Genomic DNA, 27,213 nt, shown 5'->3' with positions numbered 1-27,213 from the left:
TTTGTGTTGTGTATATTTTATCACAATTTTAAAATAAAAAATTTTAAAATAAAGCAACTACCATCTCAAGGTTCTTACCTTTCCCTTCTTTTCTCTCGGCAAACCTTCACAATCCTTGACCTCATGTCCAAACTGATTACAAAGACCACACGGTTTGGGTTTGTTTGGTTTGAATTCTTCTCTAATAATGGTAAAGTTGGGTTCATGTGTAGCAAGGCCGAGCATGATGAGATCAGCTATCAATCAACAATGACAAAATACTGCAGTGAGCACTCTGAGATAATCCTTACCATAACCAAAGACACAGGACATTACCATAACACAAGACACCAGCACAAAGAAAAGTCCAAAGGAGCACACAGAGATGGCAAAGCCAAGAAGCCTAACACTTCCTAGCAGTTTCAGCCAACAAGATGTCCTCCAAATAACTCCAAGGGCCTAGAATTTAGACTCCCATTCAGGAGTCAACACTTGTGAAATTTTCCATTTTATACATATGTGTTGCAATATTAAAAGGTTTTAATGTAAAAAAAAAAATTAAAGACAGGTGAGTTAATTATAGATTAAACAACAACTGAATACTAGTTCCCTCTCCAACATAAAATAAACAAGGCATATTAGAATTTCCAGGCAACCATGAGTAATCCATTACTACATACCAACCCATCAACTTACTATGATTTAATCCAAGAGAATTAAATCCCAAAAAGAAACTTACCATCTGCTCCACATAAGCAATGATGAGTGTTTGGGTCATGGTTAGGCTGAGCTAAAGAGGGGGAAAATATATATTTATATAAATATACTTTATAACACAGGAATATCACATTTTACCAAATATTTTCTATGTAACGGCTTATCTTTTTTTTCAATAGAACATATAATCAAATATTTACAAGTGAGTTTTACCTCTTTGTCTTCTAATGTAATCCATGATTTTATGCTCTCCTTCACCAGGAGCACTAGCATCAGACAAAATAACCTATAAAAAAGTTTTTGACACTTTCAGCTCATCCCCAATTTTCTAGCATAAAAATCAACAAAACTGAATGTCTTAAAAGTAAATTGAGATAATTCTATTCAGATAGTGTTATTAATTAGCAATTTTTCTTAATGAGCTATGTGAGAGAGAGAGAGAGACAGAGACAGAGATAGAGAGAGTGAGTGTGTGTTTGTGTATTAAACACCCAACTGTTTCATTGATTAACTTACCACATGGAATAGAAAAAGTTGAAATGTTTGGGTCAAACTTATCCATTAGACAATCTGACCAGTTCACAAGTTTCTACTATTTTCACAACTATCAAAGGATGTAGCACTGAACCACATTAAGCCCTGGGAGTAATCAATAAAAACCCATTAAATACAAACTGCCATATCTAATCAATAGCGCTTGTAAACCTAAAATTACATAAAAGCTCATTTACATTTTATTTTAACACTTGAGAACACAGCCAATTTTCTTTTAAAGGCAGACCCACAACTTTTATCTTGCTGTAATTTCTAATGAAAGAAATGTTCATTTAAAAATAATTTTCAGGGGCCGGCCGAGTGGCGCGATGGTTAAGAACTCGCTTGGGATGCCAGAGGGCCCCGGTTCGGATCCCACATATGAGGGCCAGTGACACTGCCCTCCACAGCTAAGATGCTGAACAGCTCAACCTGGAGCTGGGCTGCCCTGAGTCGCCGACGACGGCGTGGGCTGCAGTCCCTGTGGCAGTGGATTGCCATGGGCTACCGTGTGTGGCCAGCAGCCAGCGTGAGCGGCCAGCAGCCGCCCAGAAGCCGGCGACTGATCTGCCTCGCCAGAGAAGAGTGCAATGATGGTGCCAACTTGGGCCAGTGAAGCAACGTCCTCCACAACTAGATTGAAGAACAAAACGACAGCAACTTGTCTGTTCCCCTTCCCCCAATTCCCCAGCACTGTTCCCATCCCCCCAATTCCCCAATAAAAATCTTTAAAAAAAAATAATAATAATTTTCAGGGGTGAAAAGGATAACTATTGCATTGTTTTGTACACCTGAAACTAATAATAATAAAATAAATAAATAATAAATAAATAAAATAAAAATAATTTTCATGTATAAATATATACATGTACATTTTTAAAATCATAAGTCCCATTTTATGGCTTCATAGTGATAGTAAGAGAACAAAATTGGCACTGAGAGAAAATTCAGCTGTCTAAAATTAATCTATTCAAGGCATCCCATTTCCAATAACCCTGGAAACTTCTCTTTCCTCTGATAGTCAACTAGCATTATGTGTGTGTTGGGACACAGACACACAGACACACAGACACACACACACACACACACACACACACACACACACACACACACACAAAGAGCATCAGTCATACCAAAGTACAGCCTCATATGATCACTTTACTCTTCTTGAAGTACCAAAATGTAAAACTTACTGTCAAATTTTTCCACCCGGGGTCATTATTTAAACGATCAGCTATGTAATAGCGAAGGCATTTAGCAAGACTGTCCATGAACTCAGTTCCCTAAAATGATAGAGTGAAATAAATTAACTTATCATTTAGAGTTAACAATAGGTAGCAATGTATGAGACTACTTACTGGTGTGATACAGTTGCTATCAAATCTTTCTTTTATTTCTTCTGGAGGAAGAAAGCCACCTAAAGAAAAAGAGGCAATGCTTTGTTCTCCCCATGAAAAGGAAGGTAAATTACTTAATATTAAGCCAGAAAAACAATAACAGTCAGTTCAAATACAAAAGAGGAGTGTTGTCACTTGAGGAACAATGTTCTCCCTTCTGGAAGGAAAATAAATATTCCTCCCCTCAAATTTAAATGAAGCTTTAATATGACTGTCAAACAATATATGGTACACAAAAGACACTATTATTGTTACATAAAAATATAAAAATTATGATATTCTTCCTAATGCCTTCTGCAGCAGCAGAGCACGCACACACATGGGGTTAGGGATTCTAATTTTCATAAGTTCTTAAGATAAAGGTGCCTTAGAAAAACAAAATTAAAATGCTGAGTTTATCACAGCTTTATATGATAAATAAAATTGTCAGCTAGATGGTAATAGTAATCCTTTTTTTCCTCTATATCACTGATTAGTGTTTTTCCCAGACATAAATATATTTCATATCTTCAAGAAAGAAAACATCTTTAAAATCAAAGACAATCTGCTATAAATACAAACAGGTTTTAGAGTATTATAAACTGCAACTAAATAACTATATAACTGCATACTTCCAGCAATTTAAAATAACATAAAAATGTATCATAATTGCAGGCCTAGACTGACTGACTACATTATGGTCAACTGCCAAGCGCAGTATCTTCCGCCAATAAATAAGGCTTTCCTGATCTATCATATTGCCTTATGTAACAAAACACCAAACAAATCATCCTGCTACAATCACACCCCATCTCACCCACAGGGTTCTTGGGAGAGAACCAGTCCCAGTGAGCATCAAGAACTCTGACCTTTCTCCTCTCTGAAACTTAGTTAACTCCTACCTATGTGCCCGTCAGGAATTTCAATACTTTTGGGAACTGCAAAGATTACCTCATTCCATTTAACCCCCACTCCTCCCCGCAATGAAAAAACCCTGGGTACCTCACCTGCTGTATCGACCTATATTGAAAGTATGTATGACTTGATGAAAGCCTATAAATATGAATCACAACGCCTCAGGCCTCCTCATATAGACCTGAGTTCCAAGGGGAAGCAATAAGCAAGCCATCAAGACTGATTTGAGGAAAACGTTTACGGAAACATAGCTTTCTAACAGCCCCCACAGAAAAAAGAAGAAGCACTCTTAGTGTATTTCTATTTTACAGATACATAAAAGTTAGCAGAAGAGCTGCACTCGCCCTGAAAAGTATTGACAATGTGCTCTCCCTACCAGAACTCCCTCCTTTTAATCCTAAATTTCCCTTTGACTATAGAGTGTAGAAATGAACAAGCTTACTAATGGGAGTGAAGGGTTCCAATAACTACATTTCCTCAACAGTAAACATACATTTTCCTTGGATGTTCTGGGATCCTTGTTAAATGAAAACTTCACCTATTCTTTAAAAAAAGCTGCCACCTCTTCCCTTTCTCCACATGTCATGTAAAAAGTCCAACTTCAAGAAGCATATTTTTTACCTTTTGCCAATATTTCTTCTCTGACTCGCTGTTTCTCTACTGCTGCTTCCATTCCTTCTTTTGATGCTCTGAACCTCCTCGAACGCTGCTGGTTCATTTTAGCACGTGGTGCCTGAAAACATGTTATTTCATATTCAAATAACACTATTCAAAATATACACTAGTTGGGAATAAAGGATTTGAAAGATGGAAAAAAAAATTCACTAAATTTTGGATATTAACCCCTTATCAGATGTATCGTTGGCAAATATCTTCTCCCATTCAGTAGGCTGCCTTTTTGTTTTATTGGTGATTTCCTTTGCTGTGAAAAAACTTTTAAGTTTGATGTAATCCCATATGTTTTTTTTTTCTTTTATTTCGCTTGCCCGAGGGGATATATTAGTAAAAATATTACTGAGGGTAATGTCTGCAAATTTATTCCCTATGTTTTCTTCTAGAAGTTTTATGGTTTCAGGTCTTACATTTAAGTCTTTAATCCATTTTGAATTTATTCTCATATATGGTGTAAACACCTGAAACTAATTTAAAAAAAATTCACTGAATCTGTACATTATTATGAATCAGTTGTTCTGATAAAAATAGTACACTAAAATGGAAAAAGTAAGTAGTATGTCACAGACAGTAGATCCTGAGAACTTAAATTTGGACCAAGAACCTAAAAGCTGAACTCAGTCAGGTGAGTGAGTGGCATGTCAAATGGACAAATATCCTATGAAGCCACAGCACTTAACACTGCAGGGCCGACAACCTAACACCAGTTCCACTGGTTTATGGTTTCCCAACAAGGAAAGCTCATTTTACTAAGACCCAGACTGCATGTAATAAGTAGTTTCTACAGAACCAGGATCAGGAAGAACTTCCCTATGTCCAAGTCTAAAAAGAAGGATGATCTCCAAATGGGATTCACAATGGCCCATAAAAGCAAGGGAAGACTACTTCTTGATCTGTATGGCACTTCTATTTTGTATTTCCTACAATAAGGCTCATAATTACTACTCTGTCTCTATAGCAAGGCACAGCAGTTAGAAAGGGAACAAAGTTTTAACTAAAAGTACTTTTAAATCACACTAACCAAATATAATTTAAATCGCTGGATAAGCTTGAATGAAGTGAACTGGACTGTAAGGTTGTGAAATTACTGAACTGAGTTTTGGGGTTGGAAGGGACTCGGAAGTATACTGTCTACATCTAAAATAAGTTATTTTGTATTCTCCTGTAAAATGAGACCACCTAATCTCTTTCAAGTACCAAGTTCTAAGACCTACATTTCTATCTTAACAAAAAATGTGTTATAGGCATATGCATGCATATACACATACAAATATGCATACATTTTATGCTTGATCTAGCAGTAAGGGCACACTGGAGTAAAGTTAAAGATTTTCTTTAAGAAATTTAGCTGAATGTGAATTGGAACATGCTACAAATAAGACATATTCCTGCTCCCTGTGTTCTTTACTCCACTTCAACTGCAACTTAACAAGTTATCAGGCAGCTAAGATTTTTCACTGAGTAAAGATAGCCCCACAGAAATGTTAGTCTTCTTGGATCCAAAGCTTTCTGGATTCTCAAAATCATCCCATTAGCCACTAGGGTTACTAAATCTAAAAGAAAGACAATCTATTTGGATATGGCTAAATAAATTTATGGTTATGATTTATCTTAATTTTCCTTGAAACCTGGTATGTAGTTTGCTGGTCATTTATAACTGAAGCTACTTGGTATCGTTATGATAGGTCACTAAATTATTCCCCTCTTAAATCATTTTGATGACTACTCACTGCCTATAGGATGAAATCCAAACTCCTAAGTGTGGCAGGTGAGGCCTTCTCAAGCCACTGCTCTACTTCCCTTTCCAATCTAAAACACCTGCAGTTGCCCAAATGTGTGAGTGTGGTCAAAGGCATGGAAGTGTGTTTAGCTGGCATATCTGAGAAATCTGGAAGGTCCTCCTTCCCCACATCTGTCCCATCTATTCCCCTCCACTGCCCACCAATCTCCAATTCTCCTTTATCCTTCGATGATTGGGACAGAAGTCACTTCCTCTCTATCTCCTAACTTCCTGAGTAGCACTGACTCCCTCTTCCATCTATACCCTGCATGAGTTATAAAGCCCATTAATTAACAAATAACCTCAATTGTTTACTTATGTCTGTCCCTTTAGTGGTAAGCCCTTCAAAAGCAAGGGCAGTCACCAATATTCCCAGCATCTCACAGTATCTGGCACAAAAAACGTTTGAATGAAGGACTGAAGGATGAGGCTTTCTTTCTCAAATTTACCATAGTCAACATTTTTCACTATTTAGCTGACTTTCATTTTAGATACTGGGAGCACAGCAAAAACAAAAATGAAGGATTCTGGACCGGCAGAGTGGCACATTGGTTAGGAGTTGGCTTAGGACGTCAGCTCTGAGCAGCAGGGCCTGGGTTCAGATCCCACATGAGGGCCAGTGACGCTGCGCCCTCTACAGCTAAGATGGTGAACAACAGCTCAAGTTGGAGCTGGGCTGCCATGAGCCGCCGGCTACGGCGTAGGCTGCAGTGGGGCTGGCCAGCAGTGGCGTGTGCTTTCGTGAGCTGATATGAGCCGCTGTGAGCGGCTGTCCAATGACCAGTGAGCGACTACCTCGGCAGGGAAGAGCGCAATGATGGCACCAACATGGGCCAGTGAAGTGACGTTCTCCACAACCAGACTGAACAACAAAAGGACAGCAACTTGTCTGTTTCCCTTCCCTGATTCCCCAGCGCTGTTCCCCTCCCCCAATTCCCTAATAAAATCTTAAAAAAAAAAAGGAAGGATTCTAAGTTAATTATTTTAACACTTACCACTCCATCTATTGCCATGTAGAGAAGTCGTCTTGGTCTTACAATATTGAAAAGTCTGTCAATATACTCAAAAATTGAAACCATCATTTCATCCTCGTTTTTTGGTGCTGGTCTACAACAACAAGCAAACAATGTAATATAATACAGCACTCCTCTGTAACCTGTGGTATCAGTGACAAAAACGGGTTACGTACTTGTCTTCAGGATGAGTACAGGGATGGATGATTCCATTCATATCCAAATACAGATTATCAAACTCCACATCATTTGGATTAGGTTTACTGCCATCAACAGGAATCTTTACACCATTGCATTCTTTTGGCTATGAGGAAGTGACAATTAGTAGTAGTTTGATTGTTCAAGTCTAAAATTAACACATCCCAGGCTCAGTATGAACCTGTTTCATTTCTGAATTGGATTATAAGATAAGAAGTTATCTCACTCCTTAAAGCAAACCGAAGCAGATATTTCATCTATAGAAAGTGATAGCTTCCAACACAACAAATTAATCTTGTGGGGAATATTTATCAAATTCTCAAATCATTTAGTTGTTCAAGTGAGAAACCATGGGACTCATCTTAGTATTCTTTTCCCTCACCACCCATTATCAATTGAATCAGAAAAATGCCTCTCGACTTCATCTCCTCTCATTCCCACGACCATTATCAACATCAGGGTATCATCTCTCACCTAAAAGATAGGAAGAGTCTTTATATGGACTGCCCCACCTCTAGACTCTCCTGTCTCCAGCCCACCCTCAATGCTGTCAGTTTTCTTTCTAAAATACAAATGTGGCTTAATCTTGCCTAATTTTTCCAATGTATCCCATAGCAGGTGCACATCAATGAGCCTGGACCCTTACTAGTCTCCTATCCTGCCACAATATCCATCAGGCTCACCCTCTATCTTGCTAAGTTCCTGGAAAAGGCTCTTGAATCTCTCAATGCCTTTGCACACTGCTTCTCCTTCTTTCTCCTAGCCAATAACCATTTCCTGAAATCATTAATTTTCCAGGGTCTTGACTGACGTCAAATGTCACTCATTTTATAACACTTTTTACACATCTCCCCCAAAACTAACTGCTCCTCCTTCTGCATGTCCTCAGAATTTTGCTTATTCACTTGAAGCATTTCCATGGTTTTATAACTAATTTGTCATTCTAACCCAACTACACCGTGAGTTCTTAAAAAGATAAGGACTATGCCTTACTCACTCCTGGAGGCCCTCTATTTCTGTTTTGAACATTACCTTTGTATTTTTCTTCCAGAGCTTCAGCAAATAACAAGAATATGAGATCAGATTTTTACTATTACTAATACTAGAAGACATTTAAAAAACAACAGTTGCCCAATAAATACAAAGCATCATTTGTAATAGAAAAATCTGAATAATTTAAAAGCTCATCATGTACATGCTACATCATGGTTGGACCTCACAAACATCCTGCTAACTGAAAGCTAGTCACAAAATACCATAAAAGATCCCATTTGTTTCAAAAGACGAATCTAGATGTAAACAGATTAGCCTCAATCTCTGCGCAGGGGAAGGTTGAGGGAGATAGGAAGTGACTACAAATGGGCACAATATTTCTTTTGGGAGTGATGAAAATGTTCTAAAATTAGATAATGGTAATTGTTATACAACTTTGCATATATTAAAAATCACTGAACTGTATACTTTAAATGGGTGAACTTTGTGATATATAAATTATATCTCAATAAAATTGTTAAAAATAAAAACAAGGGCCGGCCGAGTGGCGCGTTGGTTAAGAGCTGGCTTGGGACGCCAGAGGGCCCCGGTTCGGATCCCACATATGAGCCAGTGACACTGCCCTCTACAGCTAAGATGCTGAACAACAGCTCAACCTGGAGCTGGGCTGCCGTGAGTCGCCGGCGACGGCGTAGGCTGCAGCCCCTGTGGCAGTGGGTTGCCATGGGCTACCGTGTGTAGCCAGCAGCCAGCGTGAGCGGCCAGCAGCCGCCGTGAGCGGCCGTCCAGAAGCCGGCGACTGATCTGCCTCACCCGGGAAGAGCGCAATGATGGTGCCAACTTGGGCCAGTGAAGCAACGTCCTCCACAACTAGACTGAAGAACAAAAGGACTGCAACTTGTCTGTTCCCCTTTCCCCAATTCCCCAGCACTGTTCCCATCCCCCAATTCCCCAATAAAAATCTTTAAAAAAAATAAAAATAAAAGGTCAACTTAATTAGGAAAAAAAGAGCTCACTGAATGAATTAATAAACTATGGTATGTTCATATACTGGAATGCCAGATACAAATGATATTCAAAGAAGTAGAGCAGGATAATCACAAATATATTGCTGAGCCAAAAAAGCAAGCTGCAGAATAAAATATACAGCATATCACTTATAAAAACTTATAAAATAGACCAAACAATATTAGGTATTGTTCATGGATGAATACATACGCTAAGAAAGCATAGAGAAAAGCAAGGGAATGATAAAAACTAATTTCAGGACAGTGGTTACCTTTGACAGAGAGGAAAAGAAATCAGACAGGGCTTCAATTCATATTTACAAGTGAAAGAAAAGGATATCAAAAGGGCAAAGCAGGGTAGAAGCTACAAGACAGGGCTCTACACATACATGCTGTGTGAATCGGGAAAAGGGGACTTGATCAAAAGCAGTGAATGGGATTAGTGGCAAGGAAAGCAGGACGTCAACTTTCAGAAAGGTTCTATCAAAGAAGATAAACTGATGACTCCCTGCCTCTCCATCTAACTAACCTCTACACTCCAAAGTCCACATTTTCCTTTCTCCTACACCAAGCAGACACCACACTCAGGAGAATCAAGACCTACTTTCTTAGTGCTTCCCAGGAAGCCAGAAAATAAGTATCTTAGGCTTGTTGGCCATATGATCTCAGTTACGACTCATATCTGCTTTCGTAGAGTAAAAGTGGCCATAACAATATGGACATGAATGGGTATGGCTGGGTTTCAATAAACCTTTATTTATAAAAATTGGAGATCACTGGCTTGTTAACCTCTGCCCCAGTGCTTAGTGCAGCACTAGGCATACTGCAGCTCTTCAGTGAATGTTAAGTGTAGCTGCATGAGGATTTCTACTTCTATCTACAAAGTATAGCATGAAGAAGGAGAAGAACTAGGTCCTAATTTTAAGAAGAGAGCTTCAGGAATTCTCAGTAAGAAAACTGAACTTTTTTTCCTTTCATAAGTTACACATACACACACGCAATACATGTAAGTTTACAAATTCTTTAAGAGAAGATTTTGATGCTCTCAACCAAGGAACTTACTCAAGAGCCCTGCCAAATACAATGCCACTGTGTCTCCAGCTGGGTTAAAGACAGATCTTGAATCAGTCAAAGGGCAACTAAAAGGAAAGCCATTCTGAAGCTGGAAAGCCACTCTGAATCCTAAAATCAATTCATTTCAAATAACTTTTCACTATTTGGGGGGTTTTTCAGATGATAAACTGAGCACACACTGCAGCCTTCCCTTTCTACCACAAGACTGAAAACAAACACACACCTACAACTGCGTAATTGCGCTGGAAAACCAGAAACCTCTGTGGCTGAGAAATTATGAGAGATGCCTAAAATGTAGAGAACTAGTAGATCTGACAAGATAGAGTGCACAGCCTAAAACATACAGAGAGGAGCTTTGCTGCTAGGAAGTGGGAAAATACGAGAGGGCTCCAGTCGCAGAAAGAATGGTGAAGGGACAGCCTCTGGATGATCCATCAGCACCCGCAGAGGACCGCCAGGTGGGTCAACGCTTGCACTATGCTCTCTCCATATCCTCCTTGGACTCCATGTGGATAAGGCCACTTGTGATAGACATTCCTGGGGAACATGGGTGCTTGAGTATGAAGTGCAGTGCAGCAACGCAGGCAGTGCAGTTCCCCAGAGGAGCAGGGAGCATGTCTACCCAGAAGGCTGGCAGTCAAGGCTGTCAGCCTAGCAGGTAGACCACTCCTCCCTCACTTCATGGAAATAAGGATATATCCCAAATAGGCAGGTGGAAAATTATACTACTTGTGTACAAATATGACAAGGAATTCAAGATAAAGAAGGTACTTTAAAAAGTCAAGATGGTACAAATATAAAAATAGTGAGTCTGTATTAAAAAAACTCCACAGGGACAACCAATATGGTGCAGTAGGTAAACGCTGGGTTTACCTTCTCTCACACCACATCAAAATAACAACTAATCTACAAAACAACCATTATTGAGGATCTCCTAAAATCAAGCTGAACTGAAGCCTTTCAACTAAGAACGTGATGAAGAAGCCACCTGCAGAGTGATAGGAAGGGGAAAGACATGGAACCGGCTGGTCCCACACCCACATGTGACCATTAAAGATTGGGAGGGCTATTTTGGCTGTGGGGGCGTCTCCCCTCCCCCATCTCCTAGAAGAGCGAGAGATCGATCCCCATCCCAGCCCAGGGTTTCAGTGCCAGGGAGAGAAGTCCCATAATTTTTGGTTGTGAAAGCCAGCAGAGATTGTGACTGAGTCAGACCAAGAGCAGCTGCACTCCCAGGTACTCCTCTTAAAGGGACTGTGCGTGGATTCACCCAACAATGGAATCACTTGCTCTGAGCTCCAGCGCTGGGTCAGCAGCTGGAGAGATGGCAGGGAAATACGGTGGGGAATTGACTTGTCTGGCTTGGGACAGGGGCTGGAGAGGTTGGAGAGGTGGCTTTCTCCTGGACTGGGGAGCTGGCAGAGGCCACTGTTTCTTTGTTGAGCCCTCCCTTTCCAGGCATGCAAACACAGGCGCCGCCATATCTGAGACTCTGCCGTTTGTTCCCCATGCCCCAGAGATTCGAAACCTGTCTCCATCCAACTTTGGGGCACACCCAAGCTGCTTTCAGTGGCTTTTCATGCAAACCACCTGCCTTGGCTCAAGCAGCAGACTCTCCTAAGGTCTCTCAAATGTTCACAGAACCCAGACAGGCAGCATCTGGCTTGAGCATGTCCTGTATCTCTGGCTGAGCAGCCCTAAGCCAGCACTAGTGGCAGCCAGCCTTGGTTCGCAGCTTGGCCTTCTCAAGCATAGCAAGGGCAACAGCCATCTGCGGATTTCTTTCTGGCTCCCGCTGGGTGTCCCCAGCTGGGGCATGGGCTGTGGCTGACCTACAGCGGATCTCCTCCAAGGTGGTCCTGGGGCTCGCACCCCCAGCGGCCAATTTCAAAACAAGCTGGAGCATCACCCAGCTGCCTCCAAGGACGACACACCCAAGAGGCAGATGGGGCAGACACCAGAGTCCTGCTGAGGCAGATCCTGCTCTGTAGAGTCAGCCCCTGAACAACAATTCTTCCACTGTAGTCAAGGCCAGTCCTCACAACCAGTGAGCCCAAGGGTCAGTCCCTCACATCGATGTGCAATTATCAACCAACGCTCAACTACAGGAGGAACACACACACAACCCACACAAGGGACACACCTGCAGCACATGGCTCAGGTGACCAGAAAGACTGTGCCACTGAACCCCACAGCACACCTACTACATAAGGCCACTCTACTAAGACCAGAAGAGATAGCAGCTCTACCTAATACTTAGAAACAAACACAGGAGGCAGCCAAAATGGGGAGACAAAGGAACATGCCCCAAATAAAACAGAACAAAGCTCCAGAAAAACTAAGCGAAATTGAGGTAAGCAATCTATCAGATGCAGAGTTCCAAACTGGTTATAAGAATGTTCAATGATCTCAGGGAGAAATTCAACAGAGAGATAGGAAGCATAAAAATGGAGATGGAAATCATAAAAAAGAACCAGTCAATAATAATAAAGCATACAATAACGGAAATGAAGAATATATTACAGAAAATCAACAGATTAGATGAAGCAGTGGATCCAACCAGTGATGCAGAAGATAAGGTAGCAGAAAACACCCAACTAGAACAGCAAAAAGAAAAAGAATCCAAAAAACTGAGGAGAGTTTAAGGGGCCTCCGGACAATATCAAGCGTACCAACATTAGCATATGGTACCAGAAGGAGAAAAGAGAGAGCAAGAAATTGAAAACCTATTTGAAGAAATAATGACAGAAAACTTCCCTAACAAGGTGAAGGAAATTGACATACAAAACTAGGAAGTACAGAGAGTCCTAAACAGGATAAACCCAAAGAGGCCAACACCAAGACATATCATAATTAAAATGCCAAAGGTTAAAGACAGAGAGAATCTTAAAAGCAGCAAGAGAAAAGCAGTTAATTACCTACAAGGGAGCCCCCATAAGACTATCAGCTGATTTCTCAACAGAAACTGCAGGCAAGAAGGGAGTGGCAGGAAATATTCCAAGTGATGAAAAACAACGACATACAACCAAGATTACTCTACCCAGCAAGGCTGTCCTTTAGAACTGAAGGATAGATAAGGAGCTTCCCAGACAAAAAGCTAATGGAGTTCATCACCACCAAACCAGTATTACACGGAATCTTAAAGGGACTTCTTTAAGATGGGAGGGTGGGTGAAAGGGGAAGGGATTAAGAAGTACGAATTGGTTATTATACAGTTGTCATGGAGATGTAAGGTATATCATAAGGAACATAGTAAATAATACTGTAATAACTAGGTATTGTGCCAGATAGATACTAGATCAGGGTGATAGATGGGAATGGGATTGGGGGCAGGGTGAAAAAAGTGAAGGCATTAAGAAATACAACTTGGGAGGCCGGCCGGGTGGCTTGTTGGTTGAGAGTTGGCTTGGGAGCACGAGCTCTGAGCAGCAGGGCCGCTGGTTCGGATCCCACATGGGCCAGTGGAGCTGCGCCCTCTGCAGCTGAGATGGTGAACGGTGGCTCAATCTGGGGCTGGGCTGCCTTGAGTTGCCGGCAACGGCGTAGGCTGCAGTGGGGCTGCAGTGGGTTGCCATAAGCTACCGTGCGTGGCCGGCAGCCAGCGTGAGCGGCTGGCAGCTGGCGTGAGCTGCCGTGAGCCGCCATCCAATGGCTGGCGACCAATCTGCCTCAGCTGGGAAGAGCGCAAGATCGCAGTGCCAGCATGGGCCAGTGAGGTGATGTCCTGCACCACTGGACTGAGGAACAAAGGGCAGCAACTTGTCTGTTCCCTTCCCTGATTCCCCAACACTGTTTCCTCCCCCCATTCCCCAATAAAATCTTAAAAAAAAAAATACAACTTGGTAGTTAATACACTATGGGGAATATAATCAACAATGTTGTAAAGATCATGTAAGGTGCCAGATGGGCACTGAACTTATCAGGGGGAATCATGTCAGACTGTGTAGATGCCTGACCAATGAGCTATACACATAAAGCTGAAGTAAAATAATAATGAATGTCAACTATAATTAATATATATGTATATATATATACTCATAGGATGTGGAGTACAACACAGGGAAGATAGTCAATGGTATTGTAACAGCTATACAAGATGTCAGAGGGGTAGTAGCTTGGAGGGGATGGGTTATCACTTATGAGGGGTTTAAATGTCTAACTATTATGTTGCTTTGTACACCTGAAACTAAGAAAAAAATTTTTTAAAAAACCAAAAAAACCTCCACAGGTTTTAAATTAAACCCCCCAAATGAATTTCACATCAACCTACCCTTCCAGTCAAACTTATAAGGCTTTCTGACTCCTCAAACGTGAGGTAGACACTACTACTATTACTAATAGCTAAATAGATGCATTTTTGTTTAAGCCTGCACAGTACTGTACAGCAGCAATAGAAAAATCATGAATCATGCCTTAGGTCCCACTGGAATGAGAGTTTCTATAGTTGGAAGTCAGACACCAAATTACAAAACTTGGTGTCTAAGATTTCCCTTAAACCTAACTTTCTACCTTAAGACACTAGAACAATTAAAACAAACCAAACCCAAAGCAAACAGAAGGAAGGAAACAACAAACATTAAAACAGAAATGAATGAAACAGATGATAAAAAAAAGAAAAAAGTCTATGAAACCAAAATCTGGTTCTTTTAAAATGTTGACCAACCTTTGGTCAGTCTGACAAAGAACAAGGTTCCAATTACTAGAATCAGAAACAAAAGAGGACATTACTGCCAACCTTACAGAAACAGAGTACAAAAAAATACTGTGAATAATAATACACCAACAAATAAGAGATGAAATGGACAAATTACTAGAAAGACACAAACTACAGACTCAAGAGATAATCTGAATACAACTGTAAGAAATGAAAAGACTGAATTGGTAATCAAAAAGCTACACAACTTAGAAAAGTCCAGGCTTAGATGGTTTCACCACTAAATTCTACTAAATATCTAAGGAAGAACTAACAGTAATTCTTCACAAATCTTCCAAAAAAACAGAAGAGGAAGAAACACCTTCCAACACATTTTATGAGGCCAACATTACAATATTACCCTGCTACTAAAACCAGACAAAGATGTCACAAGAAAACAAAACTACAGATTAATATCTCTTCAAAACGTGAATATAAAAGTCTTCAACAAAATACTAATGTGAGTCCAGCACTATTATAAAAAGAATTATATACTATGACCAAATGGGATTTATCCTAGGGATGCAAAGTTGGTTTAACACCCAATAAACAATTAAAATGATACAACCGATGAATAGAATGAAAAACAAAAATCACATGACCATGTCAATGGATGTAGAAAAAGCATTTGACAAAATCCAACATCCTTTCATGATTTAAGAAAAAAAACAACAACACTCAAGTAGGAATAAAGAGAAGTTCCTCAATGTAAAGGGCACCTACAAAAAACCAACCAACCAAACAAAAAAAACAGTTAACATCATACTTAATGATGACATAGTGGATGGTTTCCCTTTAAGATCAGGAACGTCCACTCTTGTTATTTCTATTCTAATAGTGGAGGTTCTAGCCAGGGCAATTAAGCAAAAAGAGAAGAAGGAAGGAAGGAAGGAAGGAAGGAAGGAAGGAAGGAAGGAAGGAAGGAAAGAAGGGAGGGAGGGAGGATGGAAAGGGGGATCTATATTGGAAAGGATACGGAAGTAAAACTATCTCTGTTTTGCTTGACATGACCTTGTATGTAGAAAATCCTAAGCAATTCACTACAAAAATCTATTAGAAGTAATATGAGTTCCGTAAGGTTGCAGGATATAAGATCAATATAAAAAACCATTTAATTTCTTGCAATGAACAATCCAAAACTAAAATTAAGGAAATTTCATTCACAGTAGTATCCCAAAATCAGGAATAAATAATTAAAATAATAAACCAAGAAAATGCAAAACCTATACTCTGAAGCTGATTCTAAAACTCATGTGGAATTGCAAGGGAGTCAGAACTGACAAAATAATTCTGAAAAAGAAGACTAAATAGGAAGACTTATACTTTCCAATTTCAAAACTTAATCCACAGCAACAGTAATCAAAACAGTGTGGTTGGTATTGGTACAAGGATAAACATATAGATCAATGGAACAGAACCGAAAGACCAGAAATAAATCCATATGCCTACTATGGTCAACTGATTTTTGACAAGGTTACCAAGGCCATTCAATGAGGAAAGAAGTTTTCAACAAATGGTACTGGGAAAATTGGAGCAGCACAACCAAAAGAATAAAGTTGACCTCTAACCTTACACCATAAGTAAAAGTTTATTCAAAATGGGTGATCATATGCCTAAATTTAAAAGCTTAAACTGTAAAACTTTTTGAAGAAAACACAGGCATAAATTTAGCAATGGATTCTTAGTTATGACACCAAAAGCACAAGCAACAAAAAAATAAATTAGACTTCATCAAAATTAAGAACTTTTTTTCAAATGATACTGTCAAGAAAGTGGAAAGATTACCCAGAATGGGAAAAAAAAACAAAAACCTTGTAAATCATGCATCTAATAAGGGACTTGTATTCCATATATACAAAGCTCTTACAATTCAATACTAAAAAGAAAACCCAATTTAAAAATAGGTAAAGAATCTGAAAAGACATTTCTCCAAAAACTATATACAAATAGCCAATAAGCACATGAAAAGATGCTCAGTATTATCAGCCATAAGAGAAACGCAAATGAAAACCACAATGAGGTACTACCTTCATGGGGACTAGGATGGCTAAAATAAAAACATCAGATAACAAATGTTAGCAATTATGTGGAGAAACTGGAACCCTCAAACACTGCTAGTGGGAAGGTAAAATGTTGCAGTCACTTTGGAAAACAGTCTGGCAATTCCTCCAATAATTACACAAATAGTTATTCCCATGTGACCCAGCAATTCCATTCCCAGGTATATACCCAATAAAATGAGAACATGTCCACACCAAAACTTGTACATAAATGTAGCAGCATTATTCATAATAGTCAAAAGGTACAAACTACCCAAATATTCACGGACACACAAATGGGTAAACAAAATGTGGTATATCCATATAATGAAACATTATTTGGTCATTAAAAAAAAAAAAAGAAGCGCTGATACAGGCTACAACATAGATGTAACCATGAAAACAAAATGTTTTCAAGTGCTAGAAGCCAGACAAAAAAATCCCTTACGCTATATGATTTCATTCATATGAAAGTCAGAATAGGGAACTCTATAGAGACAGAAAGTAGATTCATGATGGCTTAGGGAATGGAGAAAGTGGGGACAGAGGATAGAGGAAATGATAGCTACAGCGTACAAGTTTCTTTCTGAGGTGATGAAAATGTTCTCAAATTGACTGTGGTGATGGTTGCATACATCTGTGAATATACGGAAATAAAAAAAAAAATGAATTATAGACTTTAAATGGGTGAACTGTATGGTATGTGAATCATATCTCAATAAAACTGCCTAAAAAATACAGTAGCCAGCTTTAAAAATATATCACATTGAAGAAAATAAAATGCAGGGTCATAGACCAACACTCCCCACCCCACCCCTGGTTATTATTATCCTCCCTGCCCTCAGAGCACTGTCTATAAAAAAAAAAAAAAGTACTCAGTGAAATAGAAGGGTGAGAGAAAAAATCAGGGTAGGAAACCTGGATTTCACTACATGAAAATAGCACAATTCTACACTACCCAATGATACTAAGAGCTAGATACAAAAATATCTAACTTTTTGCCTCTGGCAAAAATATCTGCCTTTTTGGCAGGATGGCTCAGCTGGTGACAGAGCACCTGCTCCTAAAAACAAGGCTGCCTGTTCGAGATGGTGGGCTACGCGCCCATCCTTAACTAAAGACTGAACTCAGCACCTTAAGCTGAGCTGCCATCAGGTGGCTCAGGGGATAGAGCTCTCGCTCTTAACAACAAGGCTGCTGGTTCGGCTCCCCCACAGGATGGTGGCTACACCCACCCGCAACTAATTGAACACAGCACCTTGAGCTGAGCTGACCCCACTTTTACCTGGACAGATAAACTACTGAAAATTAACCTACCAAATAACATTCTGAAATATCAAGTGCTTCTGTGCAAGGCATTGTTGGAAGCACTTAACGTATATTCATTGATTTAATCCACACCAAGCACCCTATGTGGTACATATACACTTGATATTCATTATTCACAAATTCCAGATTTGAGAATTCACCTACTCACTACAATTTTTTGTAACCCCCAAATCGGTATTTGTGGCTCTCTCGAGGTCATTCACAAACATTAGCAGAACAGTAAAAAAGTTGTGTCCACCAAACACATTCCCAGCTTAGGTCAAACAAAGTGACACCTTGCCTTATTTCAACTCTCATATAGACAAGACCAGAGGATAGAGGCTATAAGGAGCGGAGCAGTGTAACGCAAGAAGCTCCAGTTCTTTAGAGTTTAGGAGAGTTTAAATCATTTTCCAATATTTGAAAACGAATGAATGAATGGAAGACTGTATGAGCCAAGGACACCAAGTGAAGAAACTGATAGTTGAATGAATTAAGAGTAAAAAACCAAAAAAGAGATAAAATAGGATCATAAACACACTCAACCCAGTAGAATCAGAAGAACTGGGCAAAGGATCTGGGTGGCGAGCACACAATGCAATATACAGATGATGTATTATAGAAATGTACACTTGCAACCTATGTAATTTTACTAACCATTGTCGTCCCAATAAATTTAATTTTTAAACAAGTTGAAATCTTGTTAACCCTCACCAGGGAGGGATTTGGGAGAGGGCCATACTTAGTTTATAGCAACAACTTCCTATGATAGTATTTCAAACAATAAGATCAAAGGGGAGATGTCAGAGAGAAGGGTTCTTCTGATGTATCTTGGAATGTACCATTTGATGTTTACGGCACAGAATGACAAATAGGGTGCACAGTGGCAAACTCGTATTCTTTTGAAAAAGAGTTTGGGTTCTCCAATAAAGGCATTATGGAAGATGTCAGAGATGGGATCAAAAGCAAATATTCACATTTAGGAGCAGTGGCATTTAATAAAGTAATTAAGCAGTGACATTAAATAAATTCTCAAGCCATTTTGAAGTGCTTAATGTGGGTGGATGGAAGCCAGGATTTACTGGGGAAAGAACATAGGGGAAAAAAATACAATGGGCAAAGGATCTGAAGAGACACCTCACTCAAGAAGATATATGGGGGGCCGGCCGAGTGGCGCCACTGGTTAGGAGTTGGCTTGGGACGCCAGCTCTGAGCAGCAGGGCCCCGGTTCAGATCCCACATGAGGGCCAGTAACACTGCATCCTCTACAGCTAAAATGGTGAACAGCTCAACCTGGAGCTGGGCTGTGGTGAGTCACCTGCGACGGTGTAGGCTGTAGCGGGGCTGGTCAGCAGCGGGCATGAGCTTTTGTGAGCCGCTGTGAGATGCCGTGAGCAGCCATCCAATGGCCGGCAAGCCACCGCCTCACCCAGGAAAAGGGCAATGATAATACAAACATGGGCCAGTTAAGCGACATCCTCCACAACTAGACTGAAGGACAAAAGGACAGCAACTTATCTGTTCTCCTTCCCCGATTCCCCAACGCAGTTCCCCTCCCCCAATTCTCCAATAAAATCTTAAAAAAAGAAGATATATGGAAGGAAAAAAAGGATCCCAAAAGATGCTCATTATCATTTGTTACTAGAGAAATGCTAATTAAAGCCACAACACTACACTGGAATGGCTAAACTAAAAAGACTAACCATATTAAGTGTTGCCAAGGAAGTGAAACAACTAGAACACTGATATACTGCTAGGGGCAATGTAAAATGGCACAACCACTTCGGAAAACAATCTGGCAAGTTCTTGTTTTTAAATAATCACACACTTACCATACAATTCAATCATTTCATTCCTACGTATTTTCTCTAAAACAATGAAAACATGTACACACAAAGATGTACACTAATGTTCATAGAAGCTTTTTTAAAAAAATAGCCAAAAACTGGGAAACAATCCAAATGTTCATCAATCTGGTGAATAAACGAAATGATATATGCGTATGTGCAACATAGAATACTATTCAAAAATAGAAAGAAATGAACTATTGATACATGTAACAACATGAATTTCAAAATAATTGAATGAAAATGAGCGAAGTTAAAAAAATAGTATTGTATAATTCCATTTACATAAAATTGTAGAAAATAAAAACTTATCTGTAGAATCAGAAATAAATCAGTGGTTGATTAAAAATAGGTAGCAGGGAGAGGTGTTAGGGAGCAATAACAAAGGGGCAGGAGGAATGTTTTATAGGTGATATTCATGATCTTGACTGTGGCAATGGTTTCATGAATATACATATAAACCAAATGTATTAAATTATACTTTAAATATGTGCAGTTTATTGCAGGTCAATTATACCTCAATAAAGCTGGGAAAGGGAAAGAGGTGGGTTTGGGGGGAGAGAACAGAGAGAGAAAAGTAAAATAAATCAATCTAGGAGGACCAGTATCCAGCGTTCAGAGGGGGGCAGAAAAAAAGGAGGTAAAAAATATGTACATAAAATAATCAAAGAACATTCCCTAGAACTGAAGAACACAAGTCTCCAAACTCAGAGACTCAGCCAAGTACTGATCAAAATGAATTTAAACTTTAAAAATCTACACTAAGTACAAAATCATAAAAGCTTACACTACCAAGGGTAAAGGTCTCTTAAAAATTAGAAAAACATCAACTACAAAAGAATGAAACCATAACATAGAAATTAAGAGCATTTTCTTCCTGGATTTGACACTGGCTCTAACATGTATTAGCCAAGTGACCTTGAAAACATTACTTAACCCCTCTGTGTTTTAGTTTTCTCAATAATAATAATAATGATGATGATGATGTCATGTGGTTGTTACAAGGATTTAATAATTGTAAAATGCCTAGAACAGTGCCTAGTATGTGGTAAATACCACCTAAGTGTTGGTTCAATAAATAAATCATATTAAGATCCAACTTCTCATCAACAATACTGCATGATAATAGTAAAAAAAAAATGCTTTCAAAGTTTTGAGGAAACTAATTTTCAAATTCAAACTGTATGCCTAGCTAATGATTATTCATGTGTACAGGATAGAATGGACTCAGAAAACTAACATCTCACACAGCATCTCTTGAGAATTCAACTGAGAAGAAAAACCAAGGAAGGATTTAAGCCCAGAAAGATCATGATTAGAAAACAGTACCTCAACTGAGAAAAGGAATTTTCAAAAATCTCAAGCAGCTTTCCAAAATGCCTAGATAACCAGGTGTGATAGCAACAGAAATAAAGACCTCAAGGAGTCTCTAAGAAAAGAGGATTTGAAAGAATACCTGATAAAATATGTTTTGGAGGAAGAGTCACGTAAAGAAAAAGGTAACACCAAGAAAAACACAAAAGTAGCACAAGCAGCAGCATCACAGCATATAAACTGAGTCTGCACAATGACAATAATCAACAGTACTATTTGATTTTTCACCTTTTAAAACAAACCTGTATAGCCAAAGCCCTGACAATTTAATATTGGATACCAACAGGACAAAAGTACAGCTGACAAGCTTGGGGTGAAGAGTAAGGGCAGCAGGGCTAGAAAAGGTAATACCTAACCCCAGAAAGCGAAAAATCAAATGTTTTATATATGAGAGGAAATTTAAAAAAATAAAAGCATATTACTTAAAGTTACAAAGTTTACCAATAGAAGAAATAAAGATGTGACTTACTATTATGAGGAGGACAGGGAGGGGGAGGAGGAGGCAGGGCTGCATAAGTGACCAAAACCTCTTTTAACATGGCTAGAATTCAACGGATTGATTCAAAACCAAGGAATCTGGTGTAAGCATGACATTTAGAGATAGAAACAAAACAGTTAAAAGTGATTATCTCTTAAGAGTAAAAATGAGATGAGATTCAAGTAAAGTTAATAAAGTTTGATAAAAGTTTTAAAAACAAAGGAAACGAGCATTGAGTTAAACAGTTTCTCTTTAAGAAAAACGCAAGGACTACTGAGAATGTCATCAAAACAAGGCCTTCTGTTCCTCCCTCCTTGGATAGGCGCTAAACAAAAATCGATACTTCACCAACCTAAGCAATCAGTTCAGTGACAGACGGGCATTTCCTTCAAAAACGAAGGGGGTGGGGGCCATGATGTGCCCCTGATCCTTCTCGATCTATAAATTCTACTTAAGAGTTCAAAATCGAACTTGGACGGAATCACGGAAAATATAAATACAAAACTCAAGCATGGCCAAAAGTCTACATACACATTAACAAACTAACAACGGAAAGTGTCGTTCAAGTGTATCTGAAAATTTCAACGAGCATGCTGTCCAGCAGTCGGGGCACCTTGAGGAAGGAGCACTGATCAGACTTCTATCTTGCCCTAGGGCCTAGATGTTTTAAAGTGCTGCTCTCACCGTAGGATCTAACAGCAACAAACGGGCTCTCACATTATGAGAAAACCTTTCAGGTATGGCCTGCTAAACAACAAAAAATTTGCCGCCAGGAATTACTTTACAAGGTTGTTAAATGCTGGGATCAGCATCCGCGCTACCCGAACTAACTAAGCGGACCAGCCGTGAGTGGCCCAACCTCCGAGCCTCTTTCGAAACCCAAACTGCTCGGTGTCCGGAGGAAACAAAGCCGTGGGCGGGGCCTTCCGGTTCAGGAAAAAGCGGGCAGGGGAGGAGCGCCTTCGGTGGGGTTCAGATCTCGCTCGGCCCTAGCCCCGCCCAGGCCGCTGTCCGAGAACCCCGAATGCGAGTGCCGGCGCCCAACCGCGTGTCCGTCCGCGACTGTCCGCGAGGCCGACAGGGCGGCTTAGACGCAAGCACGGCGCCCCAGGAGCAGGCGGCTGGCCCGGAGGGCCGCGGCCTAGGCGCGCAGGGGCTCTCGTAGTTTCGAGCGTGCAGTCGCCAGACTCTGCCCCTCACCTTCTCTTCCACGCAGTTGACAATGATGGACGGGTATTTGCGACTGAGCCAGCGAAAGAACGCCGGGACTCCCATAGCGGCGTTCCAGCTGGCGGGAGCAGTCCGGCACGCTGAAGAACGTAACCTGAGAAACAGGCAGGAGCGGTGGTCGCGGGCACCGGCACTTCCTCCCACGTGCGCACCAGCGACAGGAAGTGATGTCACGGCAGCGCCGCCGGGGAAGCCGGGAAGAGGCTCAAACGGGCTAAGACAGCTCACTACCGGGCTGGGCGGGGCCAGGCGCGGCCGAACTGGTTGTTAGGCGGTGTAGCGTGTGGTAAGGACTGCAGCCAGCGTCGTTAGGTACGCTCGCTCTTGGTGGCGCCATCCCCGCATCCCGAGGTCTAGCTCACCTTCGCCGCTTCTCCCCTGGGATCTTTCTTCCCCAGGGGCCGGGCTCCCTTAGAGCGGAATCCCCGCGCTCCGCAGGCCTCGGGGGGAGCTCCTCCTAGCGGGCTTGGTTACCTTTTTCTCACCCATCTCAATTCAGAGTAGAATCAAGGCATCTAAACTCATTGGTTATTTCTATTTCCTGGTTTCGTGCTACAGTACTTACCTGAACTTTAAAAAGGAGTATTTTGTACTAATGATGGCTGGTTTACATAGGGAACTCACTTTAAATAGTTATTAGATAGAATCTAGCGGGCGTTGAGCATCTACTTCAACCTTCCAGCTACATTTATGAGTGTAAAATAATTGCTGATTTCAGTTTCCATTTATTTGAGCGCTTAAAATGTGCTAGAGCATTAGCTAAGGGATTATTTTTACTTAATCGTCACTTCAGCCTTCTGAGGGGGCTTTTACCATCTTCACATAACGGGTGAGAAAGCCAAGTTGTAGAGGAGTTAAGACATTTGTTTATTCACACTGCTTGTGGTTCAGTCCAAGTAAAGATCATTTAATTCTCTGCCCTGGCACTAACAGCATACTTTTACCCTTTGTTTTCTGATGGCTTCAAATACATTTTTTCAGCCTCTAAAAAGAGAGGTCGGGAAGAGGAAGTATTTATGTTCATTTGCTCAAGCCTGGAAGTCTGTCTCCCTGGAATCCTCTCTTGGCTTGATAAATCACTCAATCCTAAAGGCTCCTTTCAAGAGGTCTCTATGAAAGTATTTCTCAGGGCTACCTGGCATGCAATATTCATTGCCCTCTCCTCTGCAGTCTGATGCCACTTTGTTTAAACTGCTGTGAAAATTAGAGAAATGTCCCATATTTTACTTAAGGACAGTGAAAACTATTCAGAATATTATGTCTTGGTGAACTCTCTCATTTCTCCTGGAAACAACCTCATCATCATCAAGTATTTGGTTTCCCTAGGAGGTGCTATGATTTTATTGGAACAAACACACCACAGGCCATTGCTACAGGGATGGACAACTGGGCAAGTTGGGCCATGACAGCCCTTGCCCAGTATTTTTGAACTTCAAACCATAAGGAAAGTAAGGTAGTCCATCCCAGATGGTTGAAAGCTGAAAGATAAGAATGGACTTGCTAGCCTGCAATTAGAGAAGCAGTTTTAAGCCCCTGGTTCAGTAATTGAGTACAGCTAAATCCCTCTTCCTACAGTTTGGTTGGTAAACCTGTCCTTTAATTCCACTAGCCAATAAATTCTCTTTTTGCCTTAAGCTAGTTTGGGCTAGATGACTACCCCTTGCAAAGGAAAGAGTCCAAACAAACCAGTAACAAAATTTGGGGAGTATATAGCTACTTTACTTGGGTGCTAAAATTGCTTTGCATAAAAGAGGTACAAAAATTGGAATTTTTGGCACTCAGAAAAGGGGAGGGTGAAAAGTAGAAAGGAGAGGGGACCTAAAAGGTGACAGGAAGATATAGGCTAAGTGTTGTGACACCTTCCCCAGCCCAGTATATTTAGTAAAGTCTGTCAGACTCAGGCTTAGTGTGGGGTTTTTTTGTTGTTATAGAAATCAAAAAGGATAAGTCTCATTGAGGTGACTGTGGTGTAGAACCACAGGGCTGGGCAACATAGCCGAGCTCAAGAAACAGAAGAGGTGAGGAGAGTTTATAAGTATTGGAAATAAGCAGGAACATGGAACCAGGCTTTGAAATTCTGCAGGCTGGGAACCAGGATGTTTTGAAACTTTTTTTTGTGGACCTCAAGGGGGAAGAGGAAGGCCCCAGCTGATATCTGGATTTTATTAATATGAAGAATGATATTAAATATATAAAATATAAAAGCCAGAATGTTTGTTGAAACATTCATAAATTCATTTTAAAATCTCATGTACCGGTATATTGTAATCTGTAATGATTACTATTGCTCTATAGATTATCAAGTGCTTCATTTCCCTCATTATCCTTACAAAATTCATTGTAAATAACCTGATGTATTTAAAATAATAGTTGTAATGGTTAATTTGATGCGTCAACTTGACGGCCACAGAGCGCTCAGATATTTGGTCAAATTTTCTGGTGTTTTCATTTGAGATTAACATTTTAATCAATAGAGTAAAAAAGCAGATTATCCTCCATAGTATGGGTGGACCTCATCCAGTCATTTGAAGGTCTGAATAGAACAAAGACAGAGCTCCTGTGAGCAAGAAGGAATTTAGCTAGCAGACTGCCTTTGGACTGGAACTCTCACTCTTCTCTGAGTCTCTGATCTCCCAGCCTAATCAGATTTTGGACTTGCCAGCCTCCACAACTGCATGAGTTTATTTGTTAAAGTAAATCACCCCTCCCCCCATCTATCTATGTATCTATATGTATCTATCTACCTACCTACCTACCTATGTATTTGTATATGTAATGTATATGTATTACACACACACACACACATACATCATGTTCTGTTTCTCTGGAGAATCCTGACTCATGTATTAGGTAAGATGCTTACCCTTGCTAAACCTTAATTTCTTCATCTTTAAAATGAGGATTATAGATTTCACAGGATTTCTGTGAAGATTCAATGATATAACACTCAGAGCACAACCCAAAACATTCTAAGCGACCCTGCAATTGTTAGCCATTGGATGGTTATCTATTGGGTTTCACACTGTTTGCCTTGAAGAAGCCCCACAATCTTATTAGCATGTTCCATTTAAAAGGTTTTGGGCAATTTAATAATCTAGTAGAGCCTCATTTTTCCAGGCCCCATCTAGTGTTAACTTTTTAACATCAAGGCTATGTTCCTTCTCTCTTCTTATGCTTCCTGTTCACTCCCACTGTACTGAGGTTATACCGCCAATTCAAATTCTCATTCTCTCTTTTCTTCTCCATAAATTTTTCCAAACACACAAGCCCAAACTTGGTTCCTGTCCACTCTTATGATCCATAGCACTCCCTGACTTCTAACATGGTATTACGTCTTATATTATTTCCTATTTCACTTGGGAACATTCTCTTTCCTCTAATACACAGGCATACCTTGTTTTATTGCTCTTCACTTTATTGCTTTACACAGATTTTGCTTTTTTTTACAAATTGAGGGCAAGACCCTCCACCAGCAAAAAGATTACCAACTTGATTTATTGTGGTGGTCTGGAACCAACCCACAATATCTCCAAGGTACGCCTATATCAGGATAAACTAGACTTTGCTGCGATAACAAGTAATGCCTGAAATCTCATTAGTTTACCATATATAGGGTTGGGCTACTCTCCAGGGCTGTCCTCCATGTGGTGACTCGGGGATCCAGCTACTTTCATCCGGTGGTTCTACTTGACCATAGTCACTACCGAAAAGGAAGACAGGGCAGGAGGACTATCTTTAAGGGCCAGGCTTGGTGGTGGCTTACACTATTTCTACTCACATCCATTTGACCAAACCCCAGTCACATGATCCCAACCCAACTGCAGAGGCGATTGGGAAATATAGTATTTCTGAATGCCCAAGAATAGGAAAAGGAAACAGGATTGGTGAATACATAGCATTACCTCTGTCATACTTCTTAAGTTGCAAGTCAAATTATTAGATATACATATTTAAAGTCCACAGTCTTTGATACATATGTTGGGCAC

The 27,213-nt window shown here is 40.2% G+C and overlaps 1 protein-coding gene across 1 annotated transcript in view; it reads right to left on the bottom strand.

Annotated features, from left to right (window-relative positions):
• Positions 1 to 23,388, bottom strand: part of XRN2 (5'-3' exoribonuclease 2) — a 99,448-nt gene extending 76,060 nt beyond the window's left edge. Inside the window, exons 1-9 of the mRNA XM_019628173.1 lie at positions 23,198 to 23,388; positions 7,163 to 7,290; positions 6,969 to 7,080; positions 4,143 to 4,254; positions 2,589 to 2,647; positions 2,424 to 2,513; positions 910 to 982; positions 719 to 769; positions 79 to 236 (exon numbers count right to left, since the gene is read on the bottom strand). Of these exons, the coding sequence (XP_019483718.1) occupies positions 79 to 236; positions 719 to 769; positions 910 to 982; positions 2,424 to 2,513; positions 2,589 to 2,647; positions 4,143 to 4,254; positions 6,969 to 7,080; positions 7,163 to 7,290; positions 23,198 to 23,272 (858 nt within the window). The 5' untranslated portion in view covers positions 23,273 to 23,388. The remainder of the gene's footprint in view (positions 1 to 78; positions 237 to 718; positions 770 to 909; positions 983 to 2,423; positions 2,514 to 2,588; positions 2,648 to 4,142; positions 4,255 to 6,968; positions 7,081 to 7,162; positions 7,291 to 23,197) is intronic.
• Between the last annotated feature and the right edge of the window lie 3,825 nt (positions 23,389 to 27,213).

The sequence above is a fragment of the Hipposideros armiger genome, unplaced genomic scaffold, assembly GCF_001890085.2.
Source record: "Hipposideros armiger isolate ML-2016 unplaced genomic scaffold, ASM189008v1 scaffold_752, whole genome shotgun sequence".
NCBI classification, from domain to species: domain Eukaryota; kingdom Metazoa; phylum Chordata; class Mammalia; order Chiroptera; family Hipposideridae; genus Hipposideros; species Hipposideros armiger.
This window is presented reverse-complemented; position numbering and strand designations above follow the sequence as displayed.